The sequence below is a fragment of the Arachis ipaensis genome, chromosome B09, assembly GCF_000816755.2.
Source record: "Arachis ipaensis cultivar K30076 chromosome B09, Araip1.1, whole genome shotgun sequence".
Lineage (NCBI taxonomy): Eukaryota > Viridiplantae > Streptophyta > Magnoliopsida > Fabales > Fabaceae > Arachis > Arachis ipaensis.
The window spans coordinates 144,766,250-144,784,951 of record NC_029793.2 but is presented as its reverse complement, the minus strand read 5'-3'; the positions used below and the strand labels follow the sequence as shown (position 1 = coordinate 144,784,951).

The 18,702-nt window shown below is 33.9% G+C and overlaps 3 protein-coding genes across 6 annotated transcripts in view; all 3 read right to left on the bottom strand.

The window, feature by feature from the left end:
- The window catches only part of LOC107618582 (protein FAR-RED IMPAIRED RESPONSE 1), a gene marked incomplete in the record, with an annotated part of 5,330 nt that extends 5,025 nt beyond the window's left edge, over positions 1–305 (bottom strand). Inside the window, 1 exon segment of the mRNA XM_016320691.2 lies at positions 1–305.
- Positions 3,823–4,509, bottom strand: LOC107616138. The gene has a single exon (XM_021112096.1). It carries the CDS (start codon positions 4,507–4,509, stop codon positions 3,823–3,825), a length of 687 nt encoding a protein of 228 aa, XP_020967755.1.
- LOC107616809 (probable prolyl 4-hydroxylase 9) lies at positions 14,621–18,192 on the bottom strand. 4 transcript variants are annotated; one of them, XM_021111152.1, is made up of 8 exons: positions 17,970–18,192; positions 17,707–17,817; positions 17,241–17,398; positions 16,860–16,962; positions 16,680–16,775; positions 16,527–16,592; positions 16,328–16,447; positions 14,621–14,888 (listed from the first exon to the last, which is right to left on the bottom strand). In XM_021111152.1, exons 1-8 carry the CDS (start codon positions 18,018–18,020, stop codon positions 14,802–14,804), a joined length of 792 nt encoding a protein of 263 aa, XP_020966811.1. In that variant the 5' UTR covers positions 18,021–18,192; the 3' UTR covers positions 14,621–14,801. The 4 variants fall into 4 exon arrangements, with proteins under 4 accessions (XP_020966811.1, XP_016174216.1, XP_020966812.1 ...); XM_016318730.2 differs by having other exon boundaries at positions 17,904–18,172; XM_016318731.2 differs by having other exon boundaries at positions 14,644–14,893; positions 17,904–18,188.

The window sequence follows — 18,702 nt, the reverse complement described above, 5'->3', positions numbered from 1 at the left end:
TAGGGTTTGGGAATTGGGGAAAAAAAACAATTGTGGATGGGATCGAAGACAAACTGGGGAGGGTCAAGGTCCACTCGCTTTCTTAGTTCACTCGCTCTCTGAGTCTGAAATCTGCATTCGCCTCACCGCGCGTCGTTGATTTTTATCTTCTACTCTTGTTCTTCTTGTTCTTCTTCTCTTACACGCGTTTTCCTCCACCACTGCACTTCCTACGACGACTTAGCGCGTGACTCACGCTCTCATACAACTTATTAGTTGTTAGTTGTGACTCTCCGGAAGCTGTACTTTTCTTCTTACACACTGCACCACATTGCGTTTATCTCACTCACTTTACACACCATTTTCCTATTAATTAACAATAAATTATTAAATATAATTATGATTTAATATTTTCCTTAAATCTTTGACAGCTGAAATTAGGGATGGTGAACAGGCCGAAATTTGTCGGACCGACTCACGTAATCTGCTAAAAAAAAGTGGACTAAGTTAAAAATTTGAAACCACCAAATTTAAAAGGTTCACCTAACTCGCATCGCTTAATTCGTGAGTTTTGGTGGGACGAGACAGGCTTTCTCGGCGGACCAATTATTTTTTTGTCAGGGCCGTTTTTTTACAATTTTCTATGATGTTATTGATCTACAAGAGAATGAAGATAATAATTGAAGATGTTTAAAATTATATTTTGAATTATGTTTTATGGTTGATTGATAAACTTGAAGATGTTTAATTATATGTTTTGGACAATGTTAGTTTTATTATGATATGGAACGTAACCCAAGATAAGATGGAAAATCAAAGAAAGGGACTCCTCTACCTCAATTTGAATTCCTGATGCAATAGCTAAAGGAATCACTATATCTAACCTGTTCACACCCAAGTTTCTAAAAGAAATTCAAAGAAATTTTCATTCATCAAAAATTAAGGAAAAAATTTGCTACTAGATTTTAGAGGATTTTTATACCTCTTGAATTTAAAATCCTAACTCATAAGTTCACTAGAATAAAAAAAATGGGCCAAATAATAACTGGGCTAAAACAAACAAAACAACAAAAATAAAAATAAACATAAAAATAAATTCTAAGTTATATCTTTTTAATTCATCTTGACTAATGAGAGTCTTCAATGCATCTTGTAAATAGTAAGACGTTTGACTTTTGATAATCGTTAATCATTGTTTTGCCCAATTCTTGATGCATCTCATGAACAAATGATTTAGCCATGTTTGCAAGACCTTCTTTTATTCTCTTAGTTGTTGCTCTTGTAATTTGACCAATTGGCATATGATAGTTCCCAGTTTGTCCCACAGGGCTCGTATCATTCCCTCCCTCCTGAAAAAGATTCGTCCTCGAATCTGCATCCAAATCAAAAGGAGATAGGTCAGAGACATTAAAAGTAGCTGATATATTATACTCACCTGGAAGGTCAATCTTGTGAGCATTGTTATTGATCCTTTCGAGCACCTGAAATGGACCATCACCCCTAGGGTCTAACTTGGATTTTCTTTGAGTAGGAAACCTCTCCTTTCTCAAATGAACCCATACCCAGTCACTAGGTTTTAAAGACAAGTTGTCTTCGACCTTTATTCACCCGTTGAGCTGTTAACTTATTTTTCCTTTCAAGCAACTTACGTGCTTTCAAGTGCATTACTTTAACCTTTTCAGCTTTACTTTCTGCATCCAAGCTAACAAGATCACTCAAAGGCAAAGGTAATAAGTCCAAAACAGTTAAAGAATTAAAACCATACACAAGTTCAAAAGGAGAAAAACTAGTAGAAGAATGAACAGTTCTATTATAAGCAATCTCAATAAAAAATAAACAATCTTTCCAAGTTTTCAAATTTTTACCAACAACAGCACGTAATAAAGTTCCTAATGTTCTATTTACTACTTCACTTTGACCATCAGTCAGAGGATGACAAATAGTAGAGTATAATAATTTTGTGCCTAATTTACCCCATAAAACTTTTCAAAAATGACTCAAAAATTTTACGTCAAGATTAGAAACAATAGTTTGGAAAACACCATGCAAGCGCACAACCTCTCTAAAGAACAAATCAGCAATATTTGTTGTATCACCAGTTTTATGGCATGCAATAAAATGAGCATTTTACTAAATCTGTCTACCACAACAAAAATGCTATATAGACCTTTTTTAGTTCGAGACAAATCAAGAACAAAATTCATAGAAATATCAACCCACGGATGCATAGGAATAAGTAAAGGGGCATACACTTAGCACAAAATTTTTCAACATCTCTACGCATGCGTGGCCAGTAAAAATGTTCAGATAATATATCCAATGTCTTATGCACACCAAAATGACCTATCAAACCCCATTATGTGATTCAAGAACAAGTAAGTGCCTCATAGAACAAGCAGGTACATAAATTCTATTATCACGAAATAAAAAACTTTTATGTCTATGAAATTTGTTAAATGCACTATGTTCACAAGAAGCATAAATAGTAGAAAAGTTAGAATCAGTTGCATACAACTCCTTTAAAAACTCAAATCCTAACAACTTAGAAGTAAGTGTAGTAATCAAAGCATACCTTCGAGATAAAGCATCAGCAATGACATTCTCTTTACCTTGTTTAAAAACAATCACATATGAAATATTTCAATAAATTCCACCCATTTAGCATGTCTTTTTATCAATCTTATCTTATCCTTTTAAGTGTTTCAAATATTTATGATCCGTGTGAATCACAAACTCCTTAGGTAAGAGGTAGTGTTGCCAAACCTCCAAAGCTCGAACCAAAGCATATAATTCTTTGTCATATGTTGAATATTTATGCGGAGCTAAATTCAACTTTTCACTGAAGAAGGCAATGGCTCGTTTTCCTGCATCAAAACAGCACCTATACCAATCCCAAAAGCATCAGATTCAATCTCAAAGGTTTTATCAAAGTTAGGTAAAATAAGAATAAGAGCATAACACAAACAGTCTTTTAGAGTAAGAAATACAATTTCTTGTTCCTTTTCCCATTTAAATCCAACATCCTTTTTTATAACCTCTGTGAGAGGCGCAACAATGGTAGAAATTTTTTTTTACAAATCTCCTGTAAAATTCAGCTAATCCATGAAAACTTCTTACCTCAGAAGCATTCTTAGGCGTTGGGCATTCACGAATAGCCTTTACCTTTTTCTCATCAACTTCAATTCCACTCGCACTCACAACAAAACCAAGAAATATAACTCGATCAATACAAAAAGTGCACTTTTTAAAATTGGCATATAATTTTTCTTTTCGAAGCACTTCCAAAACAGTTGAAACATGTGACAAGTGGTCATCCAAACAAGTGCTATTAATGAGAATATCATTGAAATAAACAACAAATTTACCCAAAAATTCTCACAAAACATAGTTCATTAGACGCATAAAAGTACTAGGTGCATTAGTTAGCCCAAAAGGCAGTACTAACCACTCATATAACCCATGTTTTATTTTAAATGCAGTCTTTCATTTATCCCCTGATTTCATTCTAATTTGATGATACCCACTTTTCAAATCAATTTTAGTGAATATGCATGTACTATATAACTCATCAAGCATGTTATCTAACCTAGGGATAGGATAACGATACTTTACCATAATCATATTGACTGTACGACAATTCACACACATTTGCCAAGTATCATTCTTCTTTGAAACCAACAAAACTGGTACAGCACATGGACTCATACTCTCCCTGATGTGACCTTTGGCTAATAACTCCTCCACTTGCCTTTAAAGTTCCTTTGTCTCTTCAGGGTTACTCCTATAGGCTGGTCTATTAGGAATGCTAACACCAGGAATAAAATCAATTTGGTGCTCAATCCCTCATAATGGAGGCATACCGCGTGGTACGTCAATAGAAAAGACATTGGGAAATTCTTGCAACAAAGAAACAAAGCTATTTGGCAAATTTGGGTTAAGGTCAGTGTCAGAGAATAAAGTATCCCTAAATCGAACCATAAACAAAGCTTTCTTGCCTATTAAAGCACCCTTTAAATCTCTCTCTTTTGCAAAGAAACACAATTTGTTCTCAACTTTCTCAATTTTCTCTGTATTTGCACTACTCTCATGACATGTACTCTTTTCTTTCTTTTCACTCACCTTTGGGCCTTTTTCTATATTCTTTTCTCTCATAGCCTCTTTTCTCTCAGATTTTTCTATGATCTCACATCCTATGTTCCCATTGGTATCCTGTTGAAGCTTCAACTGGTCAAGGTAAACCTCCTTAGGTGATAAAGGAGCAAGAGTGATCTTACGATCATTAAAATCAAAGGAGAATCGATTCGTGTGACCATCATAAAATACTCGACGGTCAAACTGCCAAGGTCTCCCTAATAATAAATGATAAGCTTGCATTGGCACCACATCACACAATGTCTCATCAACATACTTTCCAATAGAGAATGCAATTATCACCTGCTTGTCAACCTTGATCTCTCCACTGTCATTCAACCACTTCAACGTATATGATTTAGGGTGGCGAACACATGTCAAACCCAATTTCTCTACCATAAGTGTACTAGACACATTAGTCCAACTTTCGCCATCAATAATCAGACTGCACACCTTTCCACCCACCAAGCATCTAGTGTGAAAAAGATTTTGGCATTGTTCTAGACTATCTTCTTTCACCTACAAATTCAAAGCACGTCTAACAACAAGAGATTCACCATGGACTGCATTCTCAACATCACCATCAGAACAATCCTCCAAAGGTGACATACTATTATTATCAGAATCATCACCATAATCAGAATCAGACACAATATCATCTCCTCTAATAACCATCAATCTCCTATTTGGACAATCACTAGCATAATGACCCATACCATGACATTTGAAACATTTAATATCTCGATGCCTAGAAGTAGCAGAAGAAGAGTTAGAATTATCTTTCTTATTTGTAGTAACAAACAACTCATTGGGACCAACACCCTTAGTCTTTGTTGTGTCAGCACTACGAGACTCCCACTTTGAATTAACATGAGACAATCCTCTTGGTACTCTTCTTTGTTGTTGCCTTTGCACCTTCATTGCCATACTGACCAAATCCTTAATCTTCACATAATGATGTAACTCCACCACATTAGCAATCGCTCTATTCAAACCACCTACAAATCGTGTCATAGTAACCTTAGTGTCCTCTTCTATGTTGACAGTAATCATAAGCATCTCCATTTCTTTATGGTAGTCTTCAACAGACTTGGAGCCTTGAGTCAGCCGATGTAACTTCTGATGCACTTCCCTGTAGTAGTATGAAGGCACAAATCTTTTTTTCATGAGGCGCTTCATAAGATCCCAAGACTCTATAGGGTGATCATCATTCTGCCGTCTTGTCTTCACTAATTCATCCTACCAAAGCAAGACATAATCAGAGAATGCAACTGCTACCAAATGAACCTTCTTTGTCTTAGAATAATTATGACAAGCAAAAATTCTTTCCACCTTATGTTCCCACTCCAAATAAACTTCAGGATCATTTCTCCTTTTGAATGGTGGTATTTGCATTTTGATGGCATTAATATTGCTATCTTGACTTTTATGTTGAGGTGTTATAACCCCATCAGAGTCATCATCAGAAGGTACATGATTCTAATGCCGATTCTGGAAAGGTCCTTGTTTAGTATTCTTTGACAGTGTCTGTGTCACCTCTTGCCTCCATGTTTCTAATTCAGTCAAGTGATTAGTTAAGTGTTGAATGGCCCTTTGCATCAACTCCATGTCAACTAAAGTATCTTCGGAATGAGCCGCCATAACAATGAACCTGTAACAAAAATGTTATAGAAAAGACCTCACAATCACTCTCTCACGTGTTTCACTCGAGGATGGATACTCGTGTTTATTTTTAAAATTGGCTTTTACCCTCTATTAAACTTACCATTCTTTCCTTTTACCACTCTTGAATCTCTTTGGCTGTTGCATTTTAGAAATCAAATAAAAATAAAACATAGAGAAAAACCGACGCAATGATAAGAGAAAAATATTGTAAGAAAAAAAAGGGACAAAGACACAGAAGACAAAAAGATAAGAATAATAAGAAAAAAATAAAAATAATAATAACTTATTTAATGTTTTTTTTCTTAATTTGAGATTTTTTTTATAAGAACACAATATTTTTTTTGTGTTTTTTTTTTACTTTACGTAAGTGCTACTGTATAAACTTCAAAGTGTCTACTCTTTCTTTTATTTTTTTGGTACTCAAGATGTATTGGCAAAAGAAAAGAAATTACTAATTAGAAGAAGAAAAATAATAAACTAATAAAAAAATGAATGACAAAGAAAGGACAAAAAGAATAATGATGAACGATTGAATGCAGAAGCAATAAGGACAGGAAACAATATTAGGAAAAGGAATTAAAAAAAAAAAACAAAAAAACAACAATAACTGAGAAGAGATAAAAAGGCAATCAACAAGAAAAATAATAAGATGTAAGGATAAAATGACTATGCGTGGCTAGAATTTTTTTTTGTTTAATCAAAGACACAAAATGGAGGAACAGAAAACAAATGAAGGAGACATTTTTTTATTGTTTTAATTTATTTAGAACACAAGAAGGGTAAACATACACTAATAAAAATTAATCTAATACCTAAAATCTGATACCAAATGATATGGAACGTAACCCAGGATAAGATGAAAAATCAAAGAAAGGGACTCCTCTACCTTAATTTAAATTCCTGATGTAACAGTTAAGATCACCTGTTCACACCCAAATTTTTCAAAGAAACTCAAAAAAATTTTCATTTATAAAAAATTAAGGAAAAAAAATGGTTACCAGGTTTTAGAGGATTTTTATACCTCTTAAGTTTAAAATCCTAACTCATAAGTTCACTAGAATAAAAAAAATGGGCCAAATCATACTGAGTCTAAAATAAACAAAACAACAAAAATAAAATAAACATAAAATAAATTCTAAGAAAATGATATCTTTTTAATTCATCTTGACTAATGAGAGTTTTTAAGGCATCTTATAAATAGTAAGACATTTGACTTTTGATAATCGTATTCATTGTCTTACCTAATTCTTGATGCATCTCCTGAACAAATGATTAGCCATGTTTGCAAAATCTTCTTTTATTCTCTTAGTTGTTGCTCTTGTAATTGGACAAATTGACATATGACAGTTCTCAGTTTGTCCCACAAGGCTCGTATCATATTATTTTGTTTTAAAAAATTTGGTTTATGATTACGTTTATTACATATTTATAATTATAAAGACTTTACAATTATTCTCCACAAACAAGTCATTTTTTGATACACGTCTATACAGTCATTTATATATACGCGCGCACGTTCTTCTTTGTGCCGTTACTAGACTCTTCTTCGTTTTTTTTCTTTCGTTATCGTCGTCACCAACACCACCTCTTCCTCCTTCTTTTTATTGGAATTTCTTTTCCCCTTTCCTTTTCCTCCTTCTCTTCCATCATCAGTTATCTCGTTGTTGAAGATAATTAATAATTCAAGTTCAGATTGTCAATTGAATCAGAACAAAATTGATTATTGTTTTGAATCCAATCAAGTGGCTGAGGTGTAGTTCGATTCTAGCTAATTTTTTCGTTAGTAGTTTATGATTCTGTAGGTGAATAATGTTTAAGAATTTTCAGTGTATGTGTGCTAATAAGTTCTGCATAATTCAAAACTCTTCTTCTCACTTCTTCTCATCTTTTTCTACTACTTCTTCTTCTTTTTCATCATCATCTTTTTTTTTCTTATTCATCTTTTTCTTTTTATTTTACCTTCTCAAGTTTCTTCTTGTTTTACTCTTTTAACAAGAATAAAAATAAAAAAAATTAAACAAAGAAAAAAATACATAATGCTGCAAAATTAATTGGAAAATGATGAATTTACATTCATTCAACTAAAAGAAAGAAAGAAATAAAAAAAAAAGAAGAAAAAAATGTAGCATTAGAGAAAATATTTTTCTGTATTTGCATCAAATTTGGGTGTAACACGAAGATATTTCGGTGTAACACGAAGATATTCGAGTGTATTGTTTAAAAATTTTCAGTGTATGTGTGCTGATAAGTTCTGAATAATTCAAAACTCTTCCTCTTCCTCCTCCTCATATTCTGCTACTTCTTCTTCTTTTTTTCATCATCATCACCATCTTCTTCTTCTTTTTCTTATTCATCTTTTCATTTTTATTTACTTTCTGAGTTTCTTCTTGTTTTACTCTTTTAACAAGAATAAAAACAAAAAAATCAAACAAAAAAGAAGAAGAAACACATAATACTGCAAAATTACTTGAAAGAGGATGAACTTACATTCATTCAACTAAAAAAAAAAAGAAAGAAATAAGAAAAAAATAAGAAGAAGAAATGCAGCATTAGAAAAAATATTTTTCTATATTTGCAGCAAATTTGGGTATAACCCGAATATATTTGGGTGTAATACAAAGATATTCGAGTGTAATGTTTAAGAATTTTCAGTGTATATGTGCTGAAAAGTTTTGCATAATTCAAAACTTTTTTCCTTCCTCCTCCTCATCTTCTGTTGCTTCTTCTTCTTCATCTTCTTATTTCATATTCTCATAATTTTTCTTGGGAGGAAAAAATCAAATAAAGAAGAAAAAATACATAATATTGCAAAATCAATAGAAAGAGGAGGAGGGAAAAAAATGCAACAACAACAACAGTAATAAAAAAAACGACAATGAAGATGAAACACGCGAAGAAAAAGAAGGAGAAACGCAAAGAAACAGGAGAAGAAGAAGGAGGAGGAGGAGGAGGAACGTGGGATACAAAGAGAAACAACATGATTTCATGCGTGCGTTATGTAAGTGACTTATATAACTTGTATGCCAAAAATACTTGTATGTGTAGTAGTACTCAAGACCTTAATGTTTGTGAATTTAGAAATTATAATTTTTTTATGTGTTTAGAAATTATAAATTTATTAAAATATTGTTAAATTATATATATTTTTTAATATTTAATATTTATAAAAAAGATTTGACAGACTTTTTCAAATCAATCCATTTATTAATTAATTTCAAATAAACAAACAATAAAAACAAAAGCTCAAATGCTAAGAGGAACAAATTTAAAAAAACAAAACAACGGTGATTGTTCCATTGAAGCTAAATTGATGCAAAGTTTTTCTTTTAAAAAAAATTTTGTTTTTCCATTGAAGAAAAATAGCAATAGTATATAATATTATGTTATATCTTCAAACAGAATTTTAAGAAGGTTTACTATAACCAAATTAAAAAAGACCATCTTTTCAGTTTTTAAATTTTTTTATAGTAAAATTATGTAATTTTGTATATGATACAAAAATATTTGATCAGCACGTAATTATTAGACATATATGCTCTTTCGTTTTACTTTAGGTTAGTCTAGCATCTGAATTTTGTTTGTTAGAATTTATCAATAAATAAGGACAATTCACTTAAATAAATTATTTGAAGAAGAATATTATTCAAATACAATTTTTTAAATACCAATACTGAAATACAATTTTTTATAGGGGAGTGCTAGGGAAACAATGAAAATTTTGAACAACATGAACAACCATCAATCAAATAAAAATACACTACACTCTAATTTAATGCTACTGATTAAATTTACTCTTTTAACCTTATTAATTCACATTGTTTATAAATTGTTCAAAAATTTTGTTGGTTACCTATACTTTTCCTTTTTTATATTATTAAAGAAACCGCCACTGGTAATAGCGATTTACAGGAGCACGTAAATCGCTACTCGCAGTTGCGGTTTACATGAAAGGGACAATAAACAGAAATCACTATAGACAGCAAAAGGCACGGTGTTAAATTTATGGATAAGGAACCGTTTAGCCTTTTTATCCGGTCGTCGAGTACGTTGGCAGAGATAAAAAATATCATATTACAAAAGTTGGGTGTGTGTGGAACAAAGTGGATAAAGAAGTTGTTCTACAAGATTTTCATTGCCGGTATGAAGTATGAGACATTTATGATAGGGTCCGATGAAGATATGCATGTGTTGTTTCACTGTCGGCAGAATTTTCCTGAGGTTAGAATACTCGAGTTGTTTGCGAAGTTGGAAGATGGCGTCGGCAGCTCTGAGGGATCAATGCCGAATTCTCAGTCGAAGACGATGGGTGGTGCTTCAACATCGATGCCTGTGGTAGCCCTTCTTGTCCGATCCATGATCCTCCACGTGTTGCGGTTGGTACTGCTAGTGTGCCTCGTGGTGTTCCTGATTTTAAAGTTAAGACTGAATCGGATCGAGTTGAAAATGCGATGCGAGATGATGATTCGATGAGCCGGTCGACATTGTTGGGGACAGTGACCCCATGGAGCATCGGATTCCGGCACACAACAATATCCTCCACATTTGTGAACCTTGAACTTGGAAGTCATAGGCCAACAGTTGGACGTCGATGCAACCTTTGCGGGTCAGGGTTTGCATGATGCAACCGCTCTAACAAAATTTCAGATTGGCCAATCTTTCCAGAATAAGGAGGAAGCTGTGTTGAGCGTAAAAGATTATAGCATCCAGCGTGGAGTTGAGTACAGGGTGATGGAGTCGAACCATCTCAAATGTCACGGGAGATGCAAAGAGTTCAGAAAAGGGTGCACGTAGATGATTCGTATCACGCTGCAGCAAAGGAAGAGCACTTGGAAAGTTAGGAGGTACAATGGACCGCACACGTGTTTGGCCACATCGATATCGAGCGACCACAGACAGCTTGATTATCATGTCATATGTGCGAGGATCTTTCCGTTGGTCAAAGCCGATGCGTCAGTTACGATTAAGGTGTTGCATGAAGCAACTGAGGCAACCTATGGTTTCAGGCCTAGCTACAGGAAGGTCTGGATGGCGAAGCAGAAGGCAGTAGCACAGATCTACGGCGACTGGGAGGAGTCTTATGGTGAGTTGCCCCGTTGGATCCTTGGGGGTGACATCCACCATGGAGGGTATGATTGCTCTGTTGAAGACATCTCCGGTTAGAGTGGGTGATCAGGTTGATGAATTAACTGTCTACTTTCATCGTCTTTTTAGGACATTTCCTCCCTGTATTGAGGCTTTTCGACACTACAAACCACTAGTCAGCATCGACGGTACGCACTTGGATGGCAAGTATGAAGGGACTTTGCTGCTGGCTATTGCTCAAGATGGAAACTCGAATATCTTGCCCATTGCATTTGCACTTGTGGAAGGAGAAAATGCAGAGTCTTGGACATACTTTCTTACCAACCTGAGAAGACATGTGACTCCACAACCAGGGTTTCTGGTGATATCTAACAGACACAATGGCATCAAGGTTGCACTAGAGGCACCTGATAGTGGTTGGCTACCTCCTCATGCTTATCGAGTATTTTGCATTCGACATGTTGCAGTTAATTTTGCTCTCAGCTTCAAGAGGCAGGATGCAAGGAGGCTGCTGGCGAATGCTGCTTATGCGAAGACAGAGGCCGAGTTTGAGTATTGGTTTGATATTATGAGAACAGAAAATCCGGCTATGTGTAATTGGGCATTAAGGATGGAGTATGAGAGGGGGACATCACAAGGATGGAGGCAGACGATATGGTCACATGACAACCAACATATCTGAGTGTGTCAACTCTGTTTTGAAAGGCACTAAGAATCTACCAGTGACTTCGTTGGTGAAGTTGACATATCTACAGCTTTCAGAGTTGTTTGTTGTTCGGGGTCAGATGGCAGAGGCACAACTAGGATCCATCGGTTTTGCCAGGCGCTTGTGAAAGCCATTGAACGGAACTTGAGGGATTCAAGGTGCTTCACTGTGACACTGTTCAACAGGCATCAGTCTGAGTATATCATGGCGGAGACTACTCCTACATGTAACTTCTCCTATATCATGCCATGCTTGATAGTAATGGGGGAACCACCTATCTCTGCTCCTCTCGTTCTTAGCATGCAACCAGTCTATGTTCAAAGCCCCCTCGGGAACATGCTGCACACCGCCAAGTTGGGGGACCACCTTATCAACTTGATGCCACTCAATGACGGCAAAATATATCAAGCTGGTAACCGTTCACCATAACCGACAATGCTCCTCCGTAAGTATCTCAGGATGAAACACAGCAAGATACGTCAAGGGCGGAGTAAGGCTCCCATACAATCTGAAAATTCAACATCCTCGAACGTTAAAATAGAATGTATATATAGTCAGAATGATGAACCGCAACTAATGAAACCAACCACAGACATGATACTTACATCTCGAGCGGTCAATCAATCTAACGCAATGTGATAGTTTATAACCCTTTGCTCATTTTCATCATTTGGTGGAAAGTATACGACCCACCTGAATCATAGTAAGCGGTAAAATGAAGGTATAACACGACATATAATATTTTATAAACTTCAAACGAATAAAGAATACCTGGATGCCAACAGAAATAAAAAATCCTCAAACCCAGGTGGCCTCAAAGAGGAAAACCATTAGAATATCCAACTCTGTAGCAGCTGGAGAGGACCCACAAAGTTGGTGACATTTCTATTCGCCACCCACACATGCATCGATACAACTATGCCAATGCGGCGGACCCCCAGCTATAACTGCCCATGTCCTCAAGATTCATCACAAAGGGCAACTACCGAATATGAACCCGGTTTGCACTTTTGTCCCCAAATAATTGAGTGGATAACAACATCATGATATAGGCACGTGCGTATATGCAAACAGTATCCTCGGTCGCATCTACTGGTAACATCCTAAACCTCTCATGGAACCATGTGAAGTGGACTGTCATCTGCTTGACCTTATTCGGCGGTGGCAACTCACTGAATAACTCCTGAAACCATTCCTAAATTGGTCGGCCACCCTCCATGAATTTTTCAAACTCTGCCAGGCACCCACTAACGGCCTTTCCATCGACAGGCAACCCAAGTTGAAACGCCACATCTTGCAGCGTCACTGTGTACTCTCCAAAAGGCATATGAAAAGTGTGTCTCGAGGCGCCACCTCTCAATGAACGCACTAACCATAGGCTCATCCAACCAGAACTAACGACTGTTTAGCTTGGCCAAGTGGTACAAACCAGCCCTCTCTAAATAAGGTATAATCCGTTCATGCATAGACATTTTTTGTTGCCACCTCACGCTGTAGATACACCTACTTGGCTGCACCATGCAGAAAAGATATACACAAAGCAGTTAAATTCGGCTTGATACACAGAAAAATCCTAACTAATTACACCAAATAAATAAATAATACCATAACTAAACAATGAAACAATTAAATTATTATTCAATTAAGAAATCAAATTGTTAAATTTTTTATTTATTAAATAATTAAAAAGAACCCTAAACGTATTAATACTAAATAATTTAAATTTATTCTACTTCATACATACATAAACACTAAATAACATCCACATTGAATCTAACACCCTAAACTATAAATTTTAATTAATCAGATTGGTTTTATATAATAAAAATGCTTATCAACTGGCTATAAAATTTAAATACCAGTTTTTAATCGATTATAAAAATAAACCCATTTTGGACAAAAACCGATTTCTAGAACAAAAAACCAGTTTCTTAAATTTTTTTTTTAAAAAATCTAATATTTAAAATAAAAATTTGAAATTAAAATTTTTTAAAATTTGGTTCTGGTTTTGTTTAACCAGTAAAAAATCGATTTTTTTTAAATTTGTTTTGTTGAATTAGTTAACCAAAACGTGGTTATGATTTTTTAACCGGTTAACAATATTTTGGTTTTTGTATACACCTCTACGACATTCTATATCCTAAATTCTAAAGCCTAATACTCAACTATAAAGATTAAATTATAAATTCGAATTCCTATACCCTACATACTATATTCTATTTAACAAATTCTAATACTCAGAAAAATAAAACAAAACTAACTTCGTCGATAATGGCACCGGCAATATGGGTAATGCCGTTCAGTCGTACAAGCTCTATTCGTCTGCTATGTTGTCCAATTGAAGGTCAGTGCTGAGAAAACCCGAATCCCTCTCAAAGTGTTCCTCCCTCTCACTATAATTTTCTCTCTCTAACCAAAATCTCAAATCCATACCAAATGAGGAATCTGCGGCCGGTTTCCACGGTTTTTATACACATATTCAATATAAACCGTTACTGCCTCCAGTGGTTTACGTTCACGCACAACAACACATAAATTGCTACTTTCTGTAGTGGCTTATGCCCAAGCCAGCTTCTACAGAAACTGTTTCACTTAAACGGCGGCTACCAGTAGCAGTTTACGTGCTCTCCTAAATCGCTATTACCAGTAGTAGTTTCTATAATAATATGAAAAATTGCATTTGCATGTTGGTTTTTAAAAAGTTGTATTTGAATAATATTCTTCTCCAAATGATTTATTTAAGTGAATTGCCCAATAAATAAGTGGTTTGAAGAAAATAAAAATTATAAAATATGACTTTTCTAAACTTGGTTAAACTTAATTTATAAAAAGACTTGAATGTATAACATTATTTTTTTATTTAATTGTTATTAGATTAACACGAAATCAAATTCACTTAATTATAGTGTCTTCATTATATATTTTTGATATAATTGAATTTACATTTTTTTAACTTTTAAATACATATATTGTATTTTATATAAAATAATCGATTTTTTTATAACGTTGCATGATTGTATTCTTATTTTAACCATTTGAATGATAATGAAATCAAGATTAGTTTAGAGATGCAGCAGATATGTTATACTAAAAAAAACTAGAATGGAAATTTGATCAATAAATTACAACTTACAATAGAATTATTAACAAGAGTAAAATTTGTATCCAAGAGGCATCATATATATCTGCATATGGATGAATTTGATAGAGAAAATTGAAAATTTGGGAGTAAGAACATTTAGTAGTGTTGCTTTTTATCATTGATCCACTTAGTTGCCACCCATTTCTCCCCCTCAATCACTGGACAGCTTCCATGAAGAGAAGTCTGCACTGACATTCACATAATCAACCAGGAAGGAAAGTAACAAAATATTATATTATTAGAGAAAAAAATTTAAATAATTCCTGACAATTACTTAGATAACGAGATTCTAAAAAAAAAATTTTTTTTCAATTATTGATCTTTATTTTTTTGAGACTAATTAACCCTTCGATTAATGTTTTCTCTCTGAATTAACGAAACATACCTATATGTGGCATGTTAAACTATTAATTTGTCTGTTAAATACTAATTACGATTGACAAATTTTTTTGTTTAGAATCTGTTGTCTTCTGTAGATAATTGTCAGGGACCATTTAAGATTTTTTTTTATTTTTTGTTATCTTTTTCATATATATCGACTAAATTTACTGTATAAAAGCTGATTAATACTAGCAATTTTTAAAATTTTTACTCATAAAAATTGAATAGAGAAGATATTTTTTAATCTTTTCATTGTTGTTTAAAACAATTACTAAAATATTATATTATTTAGATTATATTTAATTTTAGGTGTACTTAATTTAAATTAACCATCATAATTTACATAAACTTATTATTATTAGATGAAGTGTATATTCTATTTTATAATAAATAATAAAAAAATTGACATAAAATTTATCTAAAATTGATATAATAAATAAGAATATAAATCTCTCCATTTTTTTAAACAATTGAGAGAGTAAAGTGTGATCTCTTAGGTAGCGTTTGGTGGAGAGACAGAGATGGAAAGACTGAGACTGAGAGACAGAGACTAAGAGACAGGGACTGAAATAAATCTCAGTATTCTGTTTGGTGCAAAATAGGAGACATGAATTGAAACAAGAATGAAACTCTAATTTAATTTGCACAAAGGGTAAAATTGGAATTAAATAATTGAAATGAAAGTATTTTAGGTATAAAATGTTATTAAAGTTTCAGTCTCCATCTCTAAAAATTTCAGTCCCTTGTGTCCCTACTTTCTGGAGGTACTGAAATACTGAAATTTTAAAGACAAAGACAGAAATTTTAGTACCAGTCTCTGAACTAACAAACACGATACTAAGTCTCAGTCTCTCAGTCTCTGTCTCAGTACCTCAAAACAAACGCTACCTTATTGTTAGTTTTATAAGTGGGACCAAGAATAAATATGAGAGAGAGAGCAATGGAGGGTTAAAGATCACACTTTACACTCTCAATTTTTTTTTAACAATTGAGAGGATCCATTCCCGGTATAAAAGGCAATGAAATCCCAAATAAATAAAATTTGTCAATCCTAGCTTACACTTATGGACAAATGAGTTGATTAACTTTTCAAGAGCGAAATTATTAACAGAGGAAGGACTAATTAGTCTCACAGAGTTAAAAAAAAACAAAGACAGAGAAGGGTGTTCTTTTTCATAGGAGCCACATGATCTTTCGAAAAAATTATTATAACATTGTTGTCTAAAATGGAAGATTATTACCTTATCAATGTTCCCATCTGGAAGAACTGAATAGAATAAAAGCCCGTCACCTTGTCTTGGCTTCACCTTCAAACCAATGCATTGTTTATAATCATAACCAATGTCCATGTTCAAACCATCCTGCAAATTAAAAACACTTATCATCAAGTTTGATGGCATGGAAAGTATCAAAGAGATGGTAGTAAATTCCATGTTTCACCTCAAAAGGGAACATGGTTTCTCCTCCTGCTTCTACAGTTGATAGGTATAGTAAAAACGAAGCAATCTGCGCAATTAAGCATGAGACAACCAGCTTCAGAATTAGCATATTATGGTGAAAAGAAAAGTAGAGAGTGTGAAGAAAGGTATATACCCTTTGGCTCCGAACATTTCCATATTCAAATGGGTCGAAGGCATCATAATGAGTATCATATTTCTGAAGAACCTCATATCTCAGTATATTGAATGCCTGCACTACAGCAACATACATGAATAGAACAGTTTTCCTGTCATGGAAGAAGGTTCACAAACAGATTAAGAAACAAAAACATACTTCTCCATGACTCGTTGGTATCATTGTAACCTTAGCAATTTTCTTTTCAATGAAGTCTAAGATACCAGATTTGTCTTCTGATGCAGAGATGAATGCACCTGAACTGTTGACAGTTGAAAGTTAGCACTCAACTTTAACTATGGTAAGGTAAAATTAGGTGGAAACTCAGGTGCAGTTGACTTCACGTGAAGTTGATACCTGAGAGCCGTTAAATGATTTGACTAATTTGACTAAATAAATTCATCTAACGGCTCTCAGGTATCAACTTCCCGTAAAGTCGACTTCACCTGAATTTTTACCGTAAAATTATCATGTGACACCATTATCTTTTTTTTTTTTCTGCATACAATATAAGATCCAAAATTACATGATAAAGAGTACCTTGTTCGAGTGCCTTTTGTGCTCTCAACAGTTTCTCCTTCCCTCAATGCCAATTTAGAGGGTTCCAATTTAGGCTTTGCCATTTCAATTATTTTTTCGCATACATCTGCAGTTGTGAAATTCGGAAAGTAAACTATCCTTGGTCGCCAACTCAAAATCTGAACAAAAGAAAGTGCGACATCTGTCGTAAAACTACTCCTCTCAAAAGATTAAACTAACAAAAGAGACGTTTAAATAGTTATACACGGAGAAATTCACAGAGTTTATTTCTCTTTTCATTTGCCTAATAAAATTTCCTTATAAGAGTCAAATCAAACTCTAAATCTTTTTATCAGTAGAAAGGGATCTAAAGTCTCCATTAAATCTAAATTACTGCTGATGCTAACTAAACTTCCAAATATATTAATACTCCTCCTTCTCCTTCTAAAGTTCAACATGAAGGAACAGGAGATTATAAGGGTCACACCTGAAATGAGATTGAATGAAGAAAGGGGTCTCCAGACTTGCCATATTCTTTGGCAGCAGATTCCTGAAGCAATCTCGACCACGGTTGCCCCTGTCCCACGTCACCAAAATCCTGCAATAATCATCATAGCTAATTCTAATTAAATGAGCTTTTAATATGAAATATGTATCCAGCAAAAGGAAGAAGCTAATAAGAACCTGAAAGTTGAAGAGCATAGGAGATACAAAGAGCCCAGTAAAGAAGAAAAGGGAGCAAACCATTACCAGAACAGGAACCCCCAACTTCACTTTCGATCTTTTGGCTTTCCCTTTCATACTTATATTATGATCAATCAACAAAACTAGTCTTTTTTTTTTTTTTCAACTCTCTGTTCACTCTTTGTTTCTTGTCTCTAAAGGTTTTGCTCTGCAACAAGCGTGTGGAGAGTGAAGATTATAATCAAATATTTTGGGTTTGGGTAATTGGGTTGCATGTCACTTTCTCTCTACAAAACGTGTCACCTTACGCGATAATGGCGGAACTATTTCCTTATTTTGTTACACTTGTCAATCCACACCACTCACTCTAGTTTATTAATTTTTGCAAACCTGGTACCTTTTTCAGTGCAGATGCTACACAACTTTTTAATGAACAAGCAATTGCCTAATATGTAATGTTATATCTAACCACAGTGTTTTATTTTAATTTTTATTTTTATAATGAGTATCTCAAAGTTACAAGTGCAATCTTGTTTATTTAACAGTAAAATAATAATTAGACGGTGGAAATTCAGGTGTAGTCGACTTCACGTAAAATTGATAGTTTAGAGCTGTTAGATGAAAATTTAGTCAAATTGGTCAAATCATCTAACAGCTCTCAACTATAAACTTCACGTGAAGTCGACTGCATATAAGTTTTCACCTAACTAGATCCTCAGAATTTCGATCTTCAATTAATTAGTTCCTAAAAAAAATAGTAATTTAGTCTTCTGCAATATTAAATAATGGATACCTTATG